General features: G+C 48.9%; 1 protein-coding gene and 1 non-coding gene across 5 annotated transcripts in view; both read right to left on the bottom strand.

Annotated features, from left to right (window-relative positions):
* LOC143817536 (piwi-like protein 1) overlaps positions 1 to 13285 on the bottom strand; it is a 102975-nt gene extending 89690 nt beyond the window's left edge. Inside the window, exons 1-4 of one of the 4 annotated variants that reach the window (XM_077299029.1) lie at positions 13053 to 13285; positions 5360 to 5524; positions 4622 to 4708; positions 4013 to 4427 (exon numbers count right to left, since the gene is read on the bottom strand). In XM_077299029.1, coding sequence (XP_077155144.1) covers positions 4013 to 4427; positions 4622 to 4699 — 493 coding nt within the window. In that variant the 5' untranslated portion in view covers positions 4700 to 4708; positions 5360 to 5524; positions 13053 to 13285. Of the gene's footprint in view, positions 1 to 4012; positions 4428 to 4621; positions 4709 to 5359; positions 5525 to 12746; positions 12866 to 13052 lie in introns of those variants that run through there. The other 3 variants (XM_077299031.1, XM_077299028.1, XM_077299030.1) reach the window with 3 other exon arrangements.
* On the bottom strand, positions 11929 to 12035 carry LOC143764018 (U6 spliceosomal RNA). The gene has a single exon (XR_013213006.1). It is a non-coding gene; the product is annotated as a U6 spliceosomal RNA (small nuclear RNA).
* Positions 13286 to 16163: the final 2878 nt, after the last annotated feature.

Genomic DNA, 16163 nt, shown 5'->3' with positions numbered 1-16163 from the left:
CCCCGAGGCGCAGGAGAAGTCCGCCTTTATCACACCCTTTGGACTGTACGAGTCCACGGTCATGCCCTTCGGCATGAAGAATGCCCCTGCCACTTTCCAGCGGATGGTCAATCTCCTGCTTCAGGGACTGGAGAAACCATGCTGTGGCGTACTTAGATGACATTGCCATCTTCAGTCCCTCCTGGGATGAACACCTGCAGCATCTCGAGGAGGTGCTCGGGCGAATTCACCGAGCAGGACTGACTATCAAGCCGGGAAAGTGCCAGATGGGCATGAGGGAGGTTCACTACCTGGGGCACCGGGTAGGCGGAAACACCCTAAAACCAGAGCCTGACAAAGTGGGCGTGATCGTGAACTGGCCCACTCCCAGGACCAAGAAACATGTGATGTCCTTCCTGGGCACTGCAGGGTACTATAGGCGCTTCGTGCAGCACTATAGTAGCCTGGCAAAACCTTTGACGGACCTCACCAGGAAGAAGCTACCCCACATCGTCAACTGGACAGATGGCTGTGAGGGGGCCTTCCAGGCGTTGAAAACAGCACTGTGCAACGCCCCTGTGTTGAAAGCAGTCGACAGCAGTCGACCGTTCTTGGTACAGACCGACGCCAGCGAGTTTGGCCTTGGTGCTGTGCTCAGCCAGGTTGACTCGGAGGACCAAGAGCACCCCGTGTTGTACCTGAGCCGGAAACTTTTGCCGAGGGAAGTGGCCTACTCCACCATCGAGAAGGAGTGCCTGGCCATAGTCTGGGCCCTGCAGCGCTTGCAGCCCTACTTGTACGGTCGCACCTTCACGGTGGTGACCGACCACAACCCTCTGCGCTGGCTAAGCACCATGTGTGGAACCAACGGCAGGTTGCTACGCTGGAGCCTTGCCCTTCAGCAATTTGACTTCACCATTGAACACAAAGCGGGCAGGGAGCATGGGAATGCAGATGGACTGTCCCGCCAGGGTGAACCCACGGAGGTGCGCATGGAGGTATACCGAGAGGTTCTGCCGCCGTAGCGCACGCAAAAAGGGGGAGGTGTCACGATATGGTATGAAATATCATATAAGTTTAGTTCTGTTGCTAGCATGCTGTGGGTTAAAAAACCCCCTTCCCTTTCATTCAGCCAAGAGCTGCCTTGCCAATGTATGTGAGAGGGGAGTTTTATTGAAGAAAGGTATTTACGACTGGCATAGCTGCAAGGGAAATTGGTACTAGCAGGAACTGTTAGAGAAACTTCTAGAACCATGCGGTCCTTTGTTCTGTTATTGTGAGATATTAGACAAACTATTTGGGATAGTAGAATGATAAATACATATTCTTGATCTCCATCGAAACATCTACCCATCACTCTAAACACAGTCGTCTAACTCCATCGGGGGAAGAAGTAGTGATTGCTCTGTACATAACAGGACATATTTGATCTCATTAGAAAGCCCACGGTAATCTGAGATGAATGCTGGGTATGATATGATTCTGACATGTCCTGTAGCGAAGATACCAGCATTAGATATCTTTAGGGGACATTTAGTTACACTGAAGAAAGAGGCGGGCGATCTCAACACAGCCCTTTCTGTGAGGTCACAGGCTGTAGGTTATAAAGTTGATGGCAGGCTTCCAGGGGGGGAGTTGTGAGTTTTTACCTGAAGCGACCAGACTGCGAGTGCCAATGCACTGGGATAGATGGAAAGCTCTCCTAGCCTGTTGCCTGCAAATGCAATGATCTGAGAATATGTGAGTGTTACCTTTTCTTCATTTAATCCTTTTATTTTTATAATTACCTTGTACATATTTGCAATTGTCTCATTTGTAACATCTTTGTAAAATATTTTGATAAACACTGCATAAACTTTATGGGTATATTATTTCATGCCAGTTATTTCTCCATGCTCTAAACCGTACCCTGTCTCTGAAGGGAATTACGCTACTGTTTGGGTTAGCTCCAGACCCGTTCAATCGGAGCTGGTGGCAGCGACCGTGTGCAGGCTTTTGGGGGTCACTGTAGCGACTGCGGCTTGATAATTATTGTTCCTGCCTGAGTGGGAGTAGTTATCGCGTTGCTGCAGTGCGCCCAATAGCCAGTACATAGCAGGCAGCCTTTCTGGCGAATAATCACCCTAGGTGCAGTACCTAATCTGACCTGACAAAAGGGGGGCGCCAGAGAGCTGCAAGGTTTAAGTGGAACTGTAAGCGGGATACACAAATCCCTGCAGTTCATGGTATATTGAAGAGCAGTGGGATACCTAAAATAAGCCCCTGCTGTAAACAAGAGGTCAATAGCCTTGTGTGTGTTTTTTTTTCATCACATTGTGGCAGTGGAGGGATAACTAGGATAAGCCCCCCTGCACATGTGATAGCCGTCTGCTGGTCTAAAGTCACCCCAATCCGTGACATATTGTAGGCAGCGGCTAAGGGATCTTGACAGTCACGGTGTGAATCGTGACAGGAAAAAAAAAAGATATAAAAATAAACAAAGAAAAGCCCGCACAACTCAGTGGTGATATTCCCCGTCATCCTGCAGCTAAATCTCAGCCACCATCCATGTGATGACTGCAGACAATCACTGGCCTCAGTAGTGAAGCTTACATGTACACCACGTAACTGCTGTGGCCAGTGATTGGCTGCATCGGTCCCGTAAATGATGCACATCATCTATTCCACTTATGTTTTGCGGGATTTTGAGGTTTTGTAATATTTTGCCCTTGCACATTCCTAAAATCACGGTGTCATGAATATGTACGCCTACACAGCTCTGCTACATCTCTTTGGCTTTGTACTAGCAGGCTCCAGCCCTGATCCCCCCTTCACAGCTGCGTATGTAAGTCCACTTCTCCCTCTCCCCTGCTGTTCAGCTGTAATGTGTGAAACCAGTGTGCTAGCAGTCTCGCTGGTTACTTTTATGGCGCTGAACTGGTTGAAAGCAGCCTACAGCCTCATGGCCATCTCTTTATCTAGTACAGTGTTCATTTTAAGACCAAATATAATGGCATTGATTAAGTGGGGTAGGGGGAATCTTACATTTTTGGAATGTGCATCAGTAGAGCTACCCTCCCATGAGTTTTCAAAGCTCAGTGCCTAGCAGAACCTGAGAAATGCATTACTGCTTACTCAAGTCACATAGCCAAGTCATGTTTGGACTTAAATGAACGGCAATCTCATGCTTGGGAGAATGACTGTTTTGGCGCCCTTCTACGAGGTTCCCACCCTGAGTTATGGCCGATGTAACGTTTTTCATAACTTCCAGAAGGGAGTGCATGTCATAGCTTCGCCCAATCAGTGTGGTCATGAAGCACAGGGCATAACATTGACCAGCTGAGTTGAGAGGTGGTCTTTTGCCTAGGAAGCCTGCTACAGGAGGCTCAGCAACCAGCCTGATGCATTGGGATGTCACTTCCTTCGCCCCATGGCAGCCATGATATGCGTGAACTGTAAGTGCTTTTCATCCTTAATCCTTTTTATTTTGTAATCGTTCTGTACATACTATAATTGCCTCATCTTGTAATATCGTTTTTATACTCTTTGTAAACACTGCCTAATCTTTCTTGGAGTAAAAGATATAATATTTACTTGTGTTGTTCTCCTTGCTCTAAACGTACCCCTAGTCCTCCAACCTAAGCCATTGCTACTGATCAGGTCAGAAGCCAACCCACTATTAATCATAGTAATAGGAGCTGGTGGCAGCGAAGCGTTTTGAGCTTGTTGAGCAAAGCGGGCAGTGACGGAAAGGGTCTTATAAGTTGATTTCCTGCCTGTGACTGGGAATAGGTATAACGCCCTCACTGCAGCGTGCCCGATAGTCAGTACACGAGCAGGCAGCCTTTCTGGTGACTAATTATCCTAGGTGTAGTTCCCTGACTAACCTGAGGGTAAGGGGGGGGCAAAGAGCTGCAAGTTCCAAACCGGAACTGGGATATAAATAAATCCCTGATGAAGAACTGGGGGCAACCAAACACCTCCGATTCATGACACACGGACAAGCCTCTCAGTCAGATTTCGCACTTAACCCTGGAACATTAAGGACACTTACCCTCGGGCGCTGGTCTCTCTGCTGCCGCTGCCGGCGGGCCTCTCTGGCGCCCTCTTCCGACCAACAAAGGCTCAGGTGCTGGCTGCTGAGGTCTGACTGCTGCTGGCCGGGGGTCTTGGGGCTGCTGTGGTCCGAGTGCCGGCCAGGATTGAGGCTGCTGTGCTCTCACTGCTGGCCGGGGGCCTTGGGGCTGCGGTGGTCTGACTGCTGCCCAGGCGCCTTGGGGCTGCGGTGGTCTGACTGCTGCCCAGGCGCCTTGGGGCTGCGGTGGTCTGACTGCTGGCTGGGGTCCTTGGGGCTGCGGTGGTCTGACTGCTGGCTGGGGTCCTTGGGGCTGCGGTGGTCTGACTGCTGGCTGGGGTCCTTGGGGCTGCGGTGGTCTGACTGTTGGCTGGGGTCCTTGGGTCTGCTGTACCTGTAAATTCGAGAGTTATTCAATAATATAGTAAGGAAAAAAAAAATTGGACCCAGATTCCCATAATTCTGCTGCCTCTGCAGGATTAGAGAACAATGCAATGCATTGTGGGAAAAAAAGAAACCGCTTGAAGCGCCTCCATTATGAAAAAGCAGCAGGAATTACTAAAAGGGTTAATGAGTGGGGTACAAAACCTGTCCAGGTGGTCTTTGTGGGGCCTGCTCCTGCCCACGAGCTCGGCCGCGGGCCCGGGATCTGGCTCGTCCGCTCATCTTTTACTTCTGCAAAGGAAACAGATTTCAATATATAAATGGAAAAAAAAAAAAAAATCTATCTATCTATCTATATATATATATATATATATATATATACATACACACACATATATTTTTCACCCTGAAAAACTGTGCATCTGTGACTGTGAAAAAAAGGTGCATCATCCTACTCATTACAAGACTGAGTGCCGGCTCACTGAGGGATTACAGGATAGCTGCCTATTGAAGGCTATGCGGAGATCAGCGAGAGGCCCGTCTTCTAGTAAGTGTTTAGTCTCACCCTAGTTGGACTCACAGCTATATTGCTCAGTATTGCTCTATAATTTACTCCATGCTGCTGCTTTCTAGTGTTTAATCTCACCTAATAGCTGGATTTCCAGGTATATGGCTCTGTACAATGACCTCCATCTTGCTGTCTAGTAACTGCTTCAACTCACCACAGAGCTGGATTTCCAGCTACACAGCTCTATTACATCTTTTAGGCTGAAGATCCTGTCTTGTAATTGTTTAATCTTACCCCAAATCTGGATTCACAGATACGAGGGGCGTTCATTAAAGATTTTCCCTGACCCACTTCTATTTATCACAGGACGATGACACTGCACATGTGTAATGATACAAGTCTCTGTAGATTTTGTGCCAATTTGCCACTCAGACCTGATAACGGTGTTGATGTTACAGGTGCTGGAGTGGTGTGAAGTTTGATAATGGACCCAGTGGATTCCGAGCCGTCATCAAGTTCCTTTATTGAAAGGCCGCACACCAAAGAGACGTTCGATGAGATGAAAGGTGATGATTCCCATCATATTACGTAGTCAAGAACTGCAATAAACACATGAAAACAGAATTGTTGAAAGGAAATTCAAAACTCGTGTAACATATTATCCCTTTTAAAAAGATTTTTAAATTTTTATTAATGATATATTAAAAATACCACTTCCCAGTGAAAACGAAAAAAAAAAAATTGATAATATACAGATCTACTGGGTGCACCTGCCCTCAACCAATGACACTACGCTCCCCTACTATCCCTACCTAACAGTGGAGGTTGGCACCCCGATAGATAATTTGGCGCCCCCACTCCGCGACGGCTGGTAACCTACTGGCCCTATTAAGGACCTAGCCGGCTAAAGGAGGGAAAACATGGAGCAATTGGCAGAAATGAAGAAAGCGTAGGAGAGCTAAACTGAGGTGCACACCAGTATTATAAACTTTCCTTATCAAAGCCCAGAATTTGGGACAATGACACTACCATGGACATATACTTAAAACATGTAAGACATTACACACATGAATAAATATTGTTTTTATCTTTAGATAAATATGTCAGTTCTATTGCACAGCCTAAACAAATAAACAGCTATGTGCATAGAGGGTAGAAAATCAGCAGGAAAGACATAAATGCCAAATGACCTGGTTCGGTCCAAATTTAAGCCTGTGCATAACAGCACTCCCCTGTCAGCATTGGGTTAAATCAGATCATGTCTCAACACTGTGGTACACCTGAGACCATTTTCCATTACCCGTATATACAAAAATAGCCAGGGGTAAGTATCTATGTTTACACACAATGCAGTGGACCAATAAATGATTTTAGAGGCAGCCAGTAACAAGGGGTATTGTCCCCCACACAAAAACACTTAGCTGTCCACGATACGCCCCAATGGGTGTAAACATAGATACTTACCCCTGGCTATTTTTGTATATACGGGTAATGGAAAATGGTCTCAGGTGTACCACAGTGTTGAGACATGATCTGATTTAACCCAATGCTGACAGGGGAGTGCTGTTATGCACAGGCTTAAATTTGGACCGAACCAGGTCATTTGGCATTTATGTCTTTCCTGCTGATTTTCTACCCTCTATGCACATAGCTGTTTATTTGTTTAGGCTGTGCAATAGAACTGACATATTTATCTAAAGATAAAAACAATATTTATTCATGTGTGTAATGTCTTACATGTTTTAAGTATATGTCCATGGTAGTGTCATTGTCCCAAATTCTGGGCTTTGATAAAGAAAGTTTATAATACTGGTGTGCACCTCAGTTTAGCTCTCCTACGCTTTCTTCATTTCTGCCAATTGCTCCATGTTTTCCCTCCTTTAGCCGGCTAGGTCCTTAATAGGGCCAGTAGGTTATCAGCCGTCGCGGAGTGGGGGCGCCAAATTATCTATCAGGGTGCCAACCTCCACTGTTAGGTAGGGATAGTAGGGGAGCGTAGTGTCATTGGTTGAGGGCAGGTGCACCCAGTAGATCTGTATATTATCAATTTTTTTTTTTTTCGTTTTCACTGGGAAGTGGTATTTTTAATATATCATTAATAAAAATTTAAAAATCTTTTTAAAAGGGATAATATGTTACACGTAGTCAAGAACTGGCATCGTCAATTCAGATGTGGTCGGGCTTCGGTGCAAACAGCTCCAATTCCAGGGCGACCCCACTTTGCTATTGATGAACACATCATCCAGCAAGTGGAGGGCGCCCTTTTGGAAAATCGCCGCATAACCATTCGCCACCTAGCCCAAAATGTCAAGATTAGTGTGGTGTCCATGGAAAAAATCATCCAAGACCATCTTCACATACATAAGGTATCTGCTCGCTGGGTTCCCCGGCTGTTCACACCTTTCCAGAAGCAGGAACGAGTCTAACGCTCTCAGGCTTTATTGACAATGTGCCGTGGAGGCCAGGAGGATTTTATCAACAGATTGATTACACAGGATGAAAGCTGGATCCATCACTAGGATCCTGAGACTAAAGTCCAGTAGATGTAATGGAAGCATCATGACTCACCTCCAAAGAAGGCACGTGCCCAACCCTTGGCAGGCAAGGTCATGCTCACAGTATTTGGGACCAGCACAGAGTAGTATTGATGGATTCTCTAGCAAAGGGTACCATGATCACTGGGGAATACTGTGCTTCACTGCTGCGGAAATTGCAGGAGGCCATCAAAACCAAGAGCCGTGGAATGCTCACCGAAGATGTCAGCTTTTTGCAAGACAATGCACCAGTTCACAACACGCGATCCTGTGGCCTAAAATTCTACGACATCCCTTTATTCACCAGACTTCCACCTCTTTCCAACAATTAAGTTATCCAGATAATGAGACTCTGATTTCCGAAGTCACAACGTGTCTTTTGGAGCAACCTGTTGACTTTTACAAGCGAGGTGTGCACAGTTGCTTAACCCCTTAACGACCGTCTATACGCCTTTTGAACAGCGCTGAGAAATAAGGTTATAGCGCTTCCCAGTTTTGGAAAATCTCTAGGGTCTCTGCTACCGGGGGTAGCTGATACTCCGGAGAACATGATTAGGGTCGGTTTATTCTCCGATTAATGGCAAAAAAAAAAAGGCAGATTTTCCATTTATTTCTCTCTCCTCTATGATCTAACACATCAGAGGAGAGAGAAATGGGATCCGCCCCTGGTACCTCGGGCTCCGGCACCCGCCCCTCATCATCTTCTTCCAGGAAAAAAGATTTCTCCTATTGTTTCATTTTGATCACTGTGATAGACCCCATCACATGATCAAAACAGGGATTTTTGTGTACTCACCGTAAAATCCTTTTTTCCGAGCCACTCATTGGGCGACACAGGACCGTGGGTGTTATGCTGCTACCACTAGGAGGCTGACACTAAGTGAATACAAAAAAAGCTAGCTCCTCCTCTACAATATACACCACCCACTGGCTCCAGCCCAAACCAGTTTAGTGACCAAGCAGTAGGATTATTATCATCAAGAATAGGTACATCATGTTAAATCAGAAAAACAATAGCAGCCTTCAGTCCAACACCGTGGGTGCTGTGTCCCCCAATGAGTGGCTCGGAGAAAAGGTTTTTTACGAGGAGTACATAAAAATCCCCGTTTCTCCTTCGCCACATTGGAGGACACAGGGCCGTCGGAAGTTCCAAAGCAGTCCCTGGGTGGGAAATAACAGAGTAAACTCCCAGCATCTATGGACATCATAATGCTTTGAGAAAGTGTGCAGGCTAGACCAGGTCGCCACTTTACAAACCTGCTCCGCAGACTCTTGATGCCGAATGGCCCATGAAGCACCTACCGACCGAGTGGAGTGTGCCTTGATCCCCGCATTAAGCTTCTCGAATAGCCGACCGAATCCATGTGGCTATTCCTGACTTAGAAGCGGTCGATCCCTTCCGGTGCCCCTTCGAGAGCACGAACAGGGCGTCCGTCTGGCAAAAAGGCACCGTCTTAGACACGTACCTTCTGAGAGCCCTCACAAGATCCGAAGAGTGGAAAGCTTTCTCCACACGATGCACCGGTGCTGGGCAAAACGAGGGTAGGACAATATCCTTGATAAGGTGAAACAGCTACACCACTTTTGGAAGGAAGGGCAGGGACAACCTGAGGACTACCTTGTGTCTGAAGTCAGAAAAGGCGCTTGGCAGGAGAGAGCAACTAGCTCCGAGATCCTTCTGATTGATGTTACCGTGACTAGGAAGGCGACCTTCCATGAGAGGTAGGAGAGACAACCTGTAACGGTTCGAAGGGAGATTCCTATAGGACACCTAGGACCAAGTTAAGGTCCCAGGCGTCTAAGGGCGCTATGTAGAGGTACCACACAAGAGACTCCCAGAAAGAAAGTTCTCACCTGCGGTTTGGAAGAGACTTTATTCTGAAACAATAAGGACAAGGCAGACCCACCCTTTGAGGGAGCTCGGCGCTAGGCCCGAGTACAGACCGGACTGAAGGAATTCAAAAAAGGCTTTCCAGGTCCGATGATAGATGCGTACTAACACCAGCTTCTGATGCGTACTGACACCGGCTTCAGAGCATTAATCATGGTGGAAACTACCTCATGGGAGAAACCAGCTACGGTTAGGACCCAGGAGTCAACGGCCAAGCCCACAAACTCAGGGCCCTGAGTTCTGGTGTCAAACGGGCCCTGGAAAGGCAGGTCTGGTCGATCTGGTGATTGCAAAGGGATGTCTGACAAGCTGCACTAATTCTGCGTACCACGCTCGGCGTGGCCAGTCAGGAGCAACTGGGATCACCGGTACTCCCTCTGCTTTGATCTTCCTGAAGGCCTTCGGAATCAAAAGCAATGGGGGAAAACATGTAGGGAAGACTAAACTGACTCCACGGAAGGACGAGCGCGTCCACCCGATGGCTCTCAGGTCCCGTAATCGAGCTACAAACTCAAGCATCTTGGCATTCAGATCCACGTCTGGTGTCCTCTAGTGAAGATAGGTCTGCTGGAAAATTTCCGGATTAAGAGACCACTCTCCCGAGGGCAGGCCTTGACAGCTGAGGAAGTCCGCAGCCCAGTTTTCCATGCTCAGGAGTTAACAGCCGAGATAACGGAGTGGTTTCTATTGGCCTAGTGAAGGATGTGTTCCACCTCGCGCTTTGCTGCAGATGACCCCTCTGTAAGCCATGGCCATGGCATTGTCTGATTGAATTCGGATGGGACAGCCTGTCAGGAGACGATGGAACCGCCGCAGGAACAGCCAGATCGCTCGGATCTCCAGCACATACAGTAGATGGGAAGAGAACACTCCTCTGAGGAGACCATTTACCCTGGGCAGTATGTTGACGAGGGAGAAGAGGCTCCTGTCACATGCGTCCAAAGCGCATGTTGTCCCTCATGCCAAGGCGGATGGAACGAACAGATGGTTGACAAAGTGCTCAGGCCACTTGCTGAAGGGCTAGCAAGACGACCAGGCCCTGAGAATGTAGACTGGACATGACTGCCGCCATGACCTTTGAGCATACCCTGGGGGCGGTAGCAAGGCCGAAGGGCAAGGCTAAACTGAAAATGTTCTTCGCGGATGGCGAAGTGCAGGAACCCTTGGAGAGAGGGAGACTCCATCCTCAAATGCCGTACTCTGACAGAATTGTTCAGAAGCTTTAGGTCCAGGATGGCCCTGGCTGTACCATCCTCTTTTGGGACCACAAATAGATTCGACTAGAAACCCTTGAACTTCTCATTTCCCGGAACCGGGGTAATGACCCAGTCTTGCGGAGTGACTCAAAATGGGAAATGCTGGTCGTGAATGGCGAAGCGCAGGAATCTCTAGTGGCGGATGAAAGATCGGGATATGTAGGTAAGCATCTTGGATGTCGATGGATGCCAAAAAAACATTCCCTCTTCCATAGAAGCGAAGACTGAATGCAGAGATTCCATGCGAAAATGACAAACCTTGACAAACTTGTTTAGAAGTTTGAGGTCTTGTAAAATACGGACAGCCAGGCCTGACTGAATAGAAGTAGGCGGCCGCCCACCCTGCCGGTGTCGACCAGACGATGCCAGGAGTCAGCGGCGGAAAATCTCTGAGACCTAGATCCCTTAGATCTCAACTGTTTAGGGCAAGACCAGTGTCGACTAGGTCTGTAGGAGACTTGAGAACCTATGTCCCTGTGTGGGGGAGTGCCCTGACCCGGGGAAGGTAGCGACGGTGGACCAGCCCGGGTTGGAGCAAAGGGATCGGAAACGAAATTGTTGATGTCTCCGAAAAAGACACCTAAGCCTCTGCTGGGGAAGAAATTTACTCTTTCCTCCCGTGGCATCAGAAATAAGCTGATCCATGTTCTTACCAAATAGGCGACCACTCTGGAAAGGCAGAGATATCAAGGACTTTTTTTTTTTATGCAGAGTCCACTTTCCACTCTCTGAGCATAATGCTCTGCTGATCGTGACTGCGTTCGCTGCCAATAGAGCAGAACAGCCAGCTGCAACCAAAATGCGTGTACCAGGTAATGTCCAGGCCACAAAATTTGACTGCTTCAGAGGAGATAATTACCGCTCTGAATGGATTTGGCCAGGGTATCTGCCCAGAAGACTATCGCCTTAGAAACCCATTCTGCAGCGACTGAAGGGCAGAGGGCCGAGCCTGAGGCCTCAAAAAACAGAGCGAGCCTGGTGTTCCATCTGATGGTCTGTGGGATTTTTAAAGGATGACCCATCCGTTACGGATAAAAGGGTCTTGGATGCCAGGCGAGAAACTGGAGGGTCTACAACAGGGGATTCAGCTCAATCCTTCCCCGGCACAGCCGAAAAAGGATATTTCGCTTCGAGAGACTTTTGTCCTGTGAAGCGTTTGTCCGGTCGCTCCCTGTAACGATTGCGTATGGCCGTAAACTCAGGGTGGACTGCAAAAGTCTTATGGGGGTGTTTAGTCCTCTTAAAGGATGCAGCTTGATCCGGAACGGAATCAGATTTCTCTTCAATGTGTCAGATTGACCTCCTCCATCAGCGAATCCACCATTTTTATGGAACGCTTCACGAATTTGCGTGTCAACCTTGCGCAGGGGCCATGATAATCTTCTCTGTATCGTTCCAATTTTAGTATATGTGCTGCCTATGCGAGCACCTGGAAGTCTTGTGAATCCAAGTCCAAGGGGCCGTCCGATTCGTACTCAGAATCGCGGTAGTTACTGACCCCTGGGGAGGGAGAGCGAGAAGCGTAACTCGCCAACAAGAATGCACGTGAACGCTCTGGGGACGTGCTGCTGATCCTTTTCCTAGACACCGGTAGGTTTCTAGAGGGCTGACACCTACTGATCGACTGCTCCCATAGGGAGAGGATCCATTTATGTCAGACCTGCGCATACTCCGACCCCTGGAGGGATCGTGGAGGGACTCAATCACTTTGGCCAGAGAAGCCATGGATTGTGACAGTGTCGTAGCCCACTCAGGGGGGCTCGGTACACTGGGCTTGGTGGTGGCGGAGGCTCCTGAGGTAATTTGGGGGGTCACAGGCCTTGCAGAAGTCTGAGCCTAAGGAAACACAGACTGGCAAGGAGGTACATGAAGTGAAGGGCTGCAATAGCCTAGTGAGCCTGTATAGATGCTTTAGGTCGGGACATTGTACCCTTCTGTGTGTCCCCTGTAGGACACTTCTGCAGTGAGAGGGTTACAGCAGGAGGAGGAGGGTGGTCCAGAGAAGCCCCCTCACCCAGACCCTGTGTCCCCACTGTAGCTGTGAGCCTCCCCAGACAGTGCCGACGCCTGCGGGAGCTGCTCCCGACAAATTACCTCAGAGACCAGACAAATTACCTCACTCAGAGACCAGACAAATTACCTCAGAGACCAACTGCCAGTGTGTGCCCAGAGGGGCCGCGGGAGAAGGGAAGATGGCCGCCGAGATTACAAGAGGCGCTTCTCGTCCTGTACGAGAAGCGCCAGAAAGGTGGGCGGAGCCGCTGGGACACGTCACAGCGGGGGCGGAGTTACAGAATGCGGCCTAGCAGAGAACCGAAGCTGGGGACTAAATTTATCGGCGCCGGTACCAGAATGGCCAGGCAGCGCCACCACCATCAGGAAAAGCCCCCTCTATCCAGCGCCGCCCCAGACCGCCTGCCCAGAGCCCTCCAGCCCCGGAACTTACCCGGAGAAGCTGCCGGGGGGCAGGTGCCAGCGATATGCGGCGGGTACGTGTCCTCCTGATGCCGCTGCTGCTCTTGGACGTGCACGGATAAAGGGATCAGCCTCGGTCCACCACCCCTTTAACCCCTTCCCGACCTGTGACACAGCGTAGGCGTCATGAAAGTCAATCCGCCCTGTGACGCCTGTGCTGTGTCACAGAATGATCGCGTCCCTGCAGGCCGGGGAAAGGGTTAACGACAGGGGGAGGGGGAGGGGTGCTACAGGCCCCCCCCCCCCCTTCGTGGCTACGATCGCTCTGATTGGCTGTTGAAAGTGCAACAGCCAATCAGCAATCTGTAATATTTCACCTATGAAAATTGGTGAAATATTACAATCCAGCCATGGCCGATACTGCAATAGCTGGAGACCCCGATCTGCCCCCCACCGACTGACGGCGGCGATCTGCAGCCGCCGTCAGTGTTCCCTACCCCTCCGTCCTGTCCTCAGCACTTAGGGTTGCACTTAGGGCTAGGGTTGCACTTAGGGCTAGGGTTACAATTAGGGTTAGAATTAGGGCTAGGGTTGGAATTAGGGCTAGGGTTGCACTTAGGGCTAGAATTAGGGCTAGGGTTGGAATTAGGGCTAGAATTAGGGCTAGGGTTGGAATTAGGGTTAGGTTTGCACTTAGGGCTAGGGTTGCACTTAGGGTTAGGGTTGCACTTAGGGCTAGGGTTACAATTAGGGTTAGAATTAGGGCTAGGGTTGGAATTAGGGCTAGGGTTGCACTTAGGGCTAGAATTAGGGCTAGGGTTGGAATTAGGGTTAGGTTTGCACTTAGGGCTAGGGTTGCACTTAGGGTTAGGGTTGCACTTAGGGCTAGGGTTACAATTAGGGTTAGAATTAGGGCTAGGGTTGGAATTAGGGTTAGAATTAGGCTATGTGCACACGGTGCGGATTTGGCTGCGGATTCGTATCAGTTTTCCATCAGGTTTACAGTACCACGTAAACCTATGGAAAACCAAATCCGCTGTGCCCATGGTGCGGAAAATACAGCGCAGAAACACTGCGTTGTATTTTCCACAGCATGTCAATTCTTTGTGCGGATTCCGCAGCGTTTTACACCTGCTCCATAATAGGAATCCGCAGGTGAAATCCGCACAAAAAACACTGGAAATCCGCGGTAAATCCGCATGTAAAACGCAGTGCCTTTTACCTGCCGATTTTTCAAAAACGGTGCGAAAAATCCGCACACAAATCCGCAACGTGGGCACATAGCCTTAGGGTTGGAGTAAGGGTTAAGACTAGGGTTAGGGGTGTGTTGGGGTTAGGGTTGTGGTTAGGGGCGTGTTGGGGTTAGTGTTTGAGTTAGAATTGAGGGGTTTCCACTGTATAGGCACATCAGGGGGTCTCCAAATGCGACATGGCGCCACCATTAATTCCAGCCAATCTTGCATTGAAAAAGTCAAATGGTGCTCTCTCCCTTCCGAGCCCCGACATGTGCCCAAACAGTGGTTCCCCCCACATATAGGGTATCAGCGTACTCAGGAGAAACTGGACAACAACTCTTGGGGTCAAATTTCTCCTGTTACCCTTGGGAAAATAAAAAAATGCTGGCTAAATAATCATTTTTGAGAAAATAAAAATTATTTTTTATTTTCCTGGCTCTGCGTTATAAACTTCTGTGAAGCACTTGGGGGTTTAAAGTGCTCACTATGCATCTAGATTAGTTCCTTGGGAGGTCTAGTTTCCAAAATGGGGTCACTTGTGCGGGAGCTCCAATGTTTAGGCACACAGGGGCTCTCCAAACGCGACATGGTGTCCGCTAATGATTGGAGCTAATTTTACATTCAAAAAGTCAAATGGCGCTCCTTCCCTTCCGAGCCCTGCCGTGCGCCCAAACAGTGGTTTACCCCCACATGTGAGGTATCAGCGTACTCAGGAGAAATTGTACAATAACTTTCGTGGTCCAGTTTCTCCTTTTACCCTTGGGAAAATAAAAAAAATTGTTGCTAAAAGATCATTTTTGTGACTAAAAAGTTAAATGTTCATTTTTTCCTTCCATGTTGCTTCTGCTGCTGTGAGACACCTGAAGGGTTAATAAACGTCTTGAATGTGGTTTTAAGCATCTTGAGGGGTGCAGTTTTTAGAATGGTGTCACTTTACCACTCTGGCGGTGAAAATTGCGCGGTAGCCCACGCCAATTTTTTCCGCCATTTAACCCTTTATTTTACAAGCTACAGCACCCAAATTTTGCACATACACACTAGTAACATTAGTAGTGTGGAATATGCAAAAAAAAGACATGAGATGGTTTACTGTATGTAATCATGTCTCATATCCTGTCGGGTTTGGGAAGGAGAAATGAAAAGCCGGCAATTGAATTACGGGCTTTCCTCTAAGGGTACGTGTCCACGATCAGGATGGCCGGCGGTATCGTCGGAGCAGCAAACCCGCTCGGCGCTAAGCCCCGCCCCCTTCTGGGACGCGATGATGCCGGATGTGTTCATTGCACACATCCGGGATCATCGCACCCCTCGCATAGCGCCCTGTGTTATTCCTTGCGGTGGCGCAGCGTCGCCGCAAGGAACACGGACATGCTGCGATCTTAAAAGACGCGCAGCATGTCTGGAGTCGCAGGGCCGCCGTGTGCGTGTTTTCACGCATAGTGGACACGGGATTTTAAAAAATCCCCTCCACTATGCTGGAACATCTGGACGCTGCGTGTTTGACGCTGCGGCCCCACGCAGCATCAAACACGCAGCGTTTCCTGAACGTGGACACGCACCCTAACACCGCTGCGTATTTCTCACAGGTCACACTGCTGGTCCGTGTGGAATCCGTATTTTTCTCGCCCCCATAGACTTTCATTGGCGCAATACGGTGACAAACGCAGCATGCTGTGATTTTCTACGCCCGTAACATACCGTATATTACGGATGCGTAATATACGGCAGATAGGAGCTGGGCCATAGAGATTCATTGGGCCGTGTGCAATGCGTATTTTACGGACGTAGTTTATGCTCATACGTCCGTAAAACTCGCTAGTGTGACGCCGGCCATAGTCAGTAGCACAGAGCGGTATAACTCAGCACTTATTTACTTACTCCTGTGACCATTTCATTGTACTCCAGCG

This window comes from Ranitomeya variabilis, chromosome 3 (assembly GCF_051348905.1).
Source record: "Ranitomeya variabilis isolate aRanVar5 chromosome 3, aRanVar5.hap1, whole genome shotgun sequence".
NCBI lineage: Eukaryota > Metazoa > Chordata > Amphibia > Anura > Dendrobatidae > Ranitomeya > Ranitomeya variabilis.
This window is presented reverse-complemented; position numbering and strand designations above follow the sequence as displayed.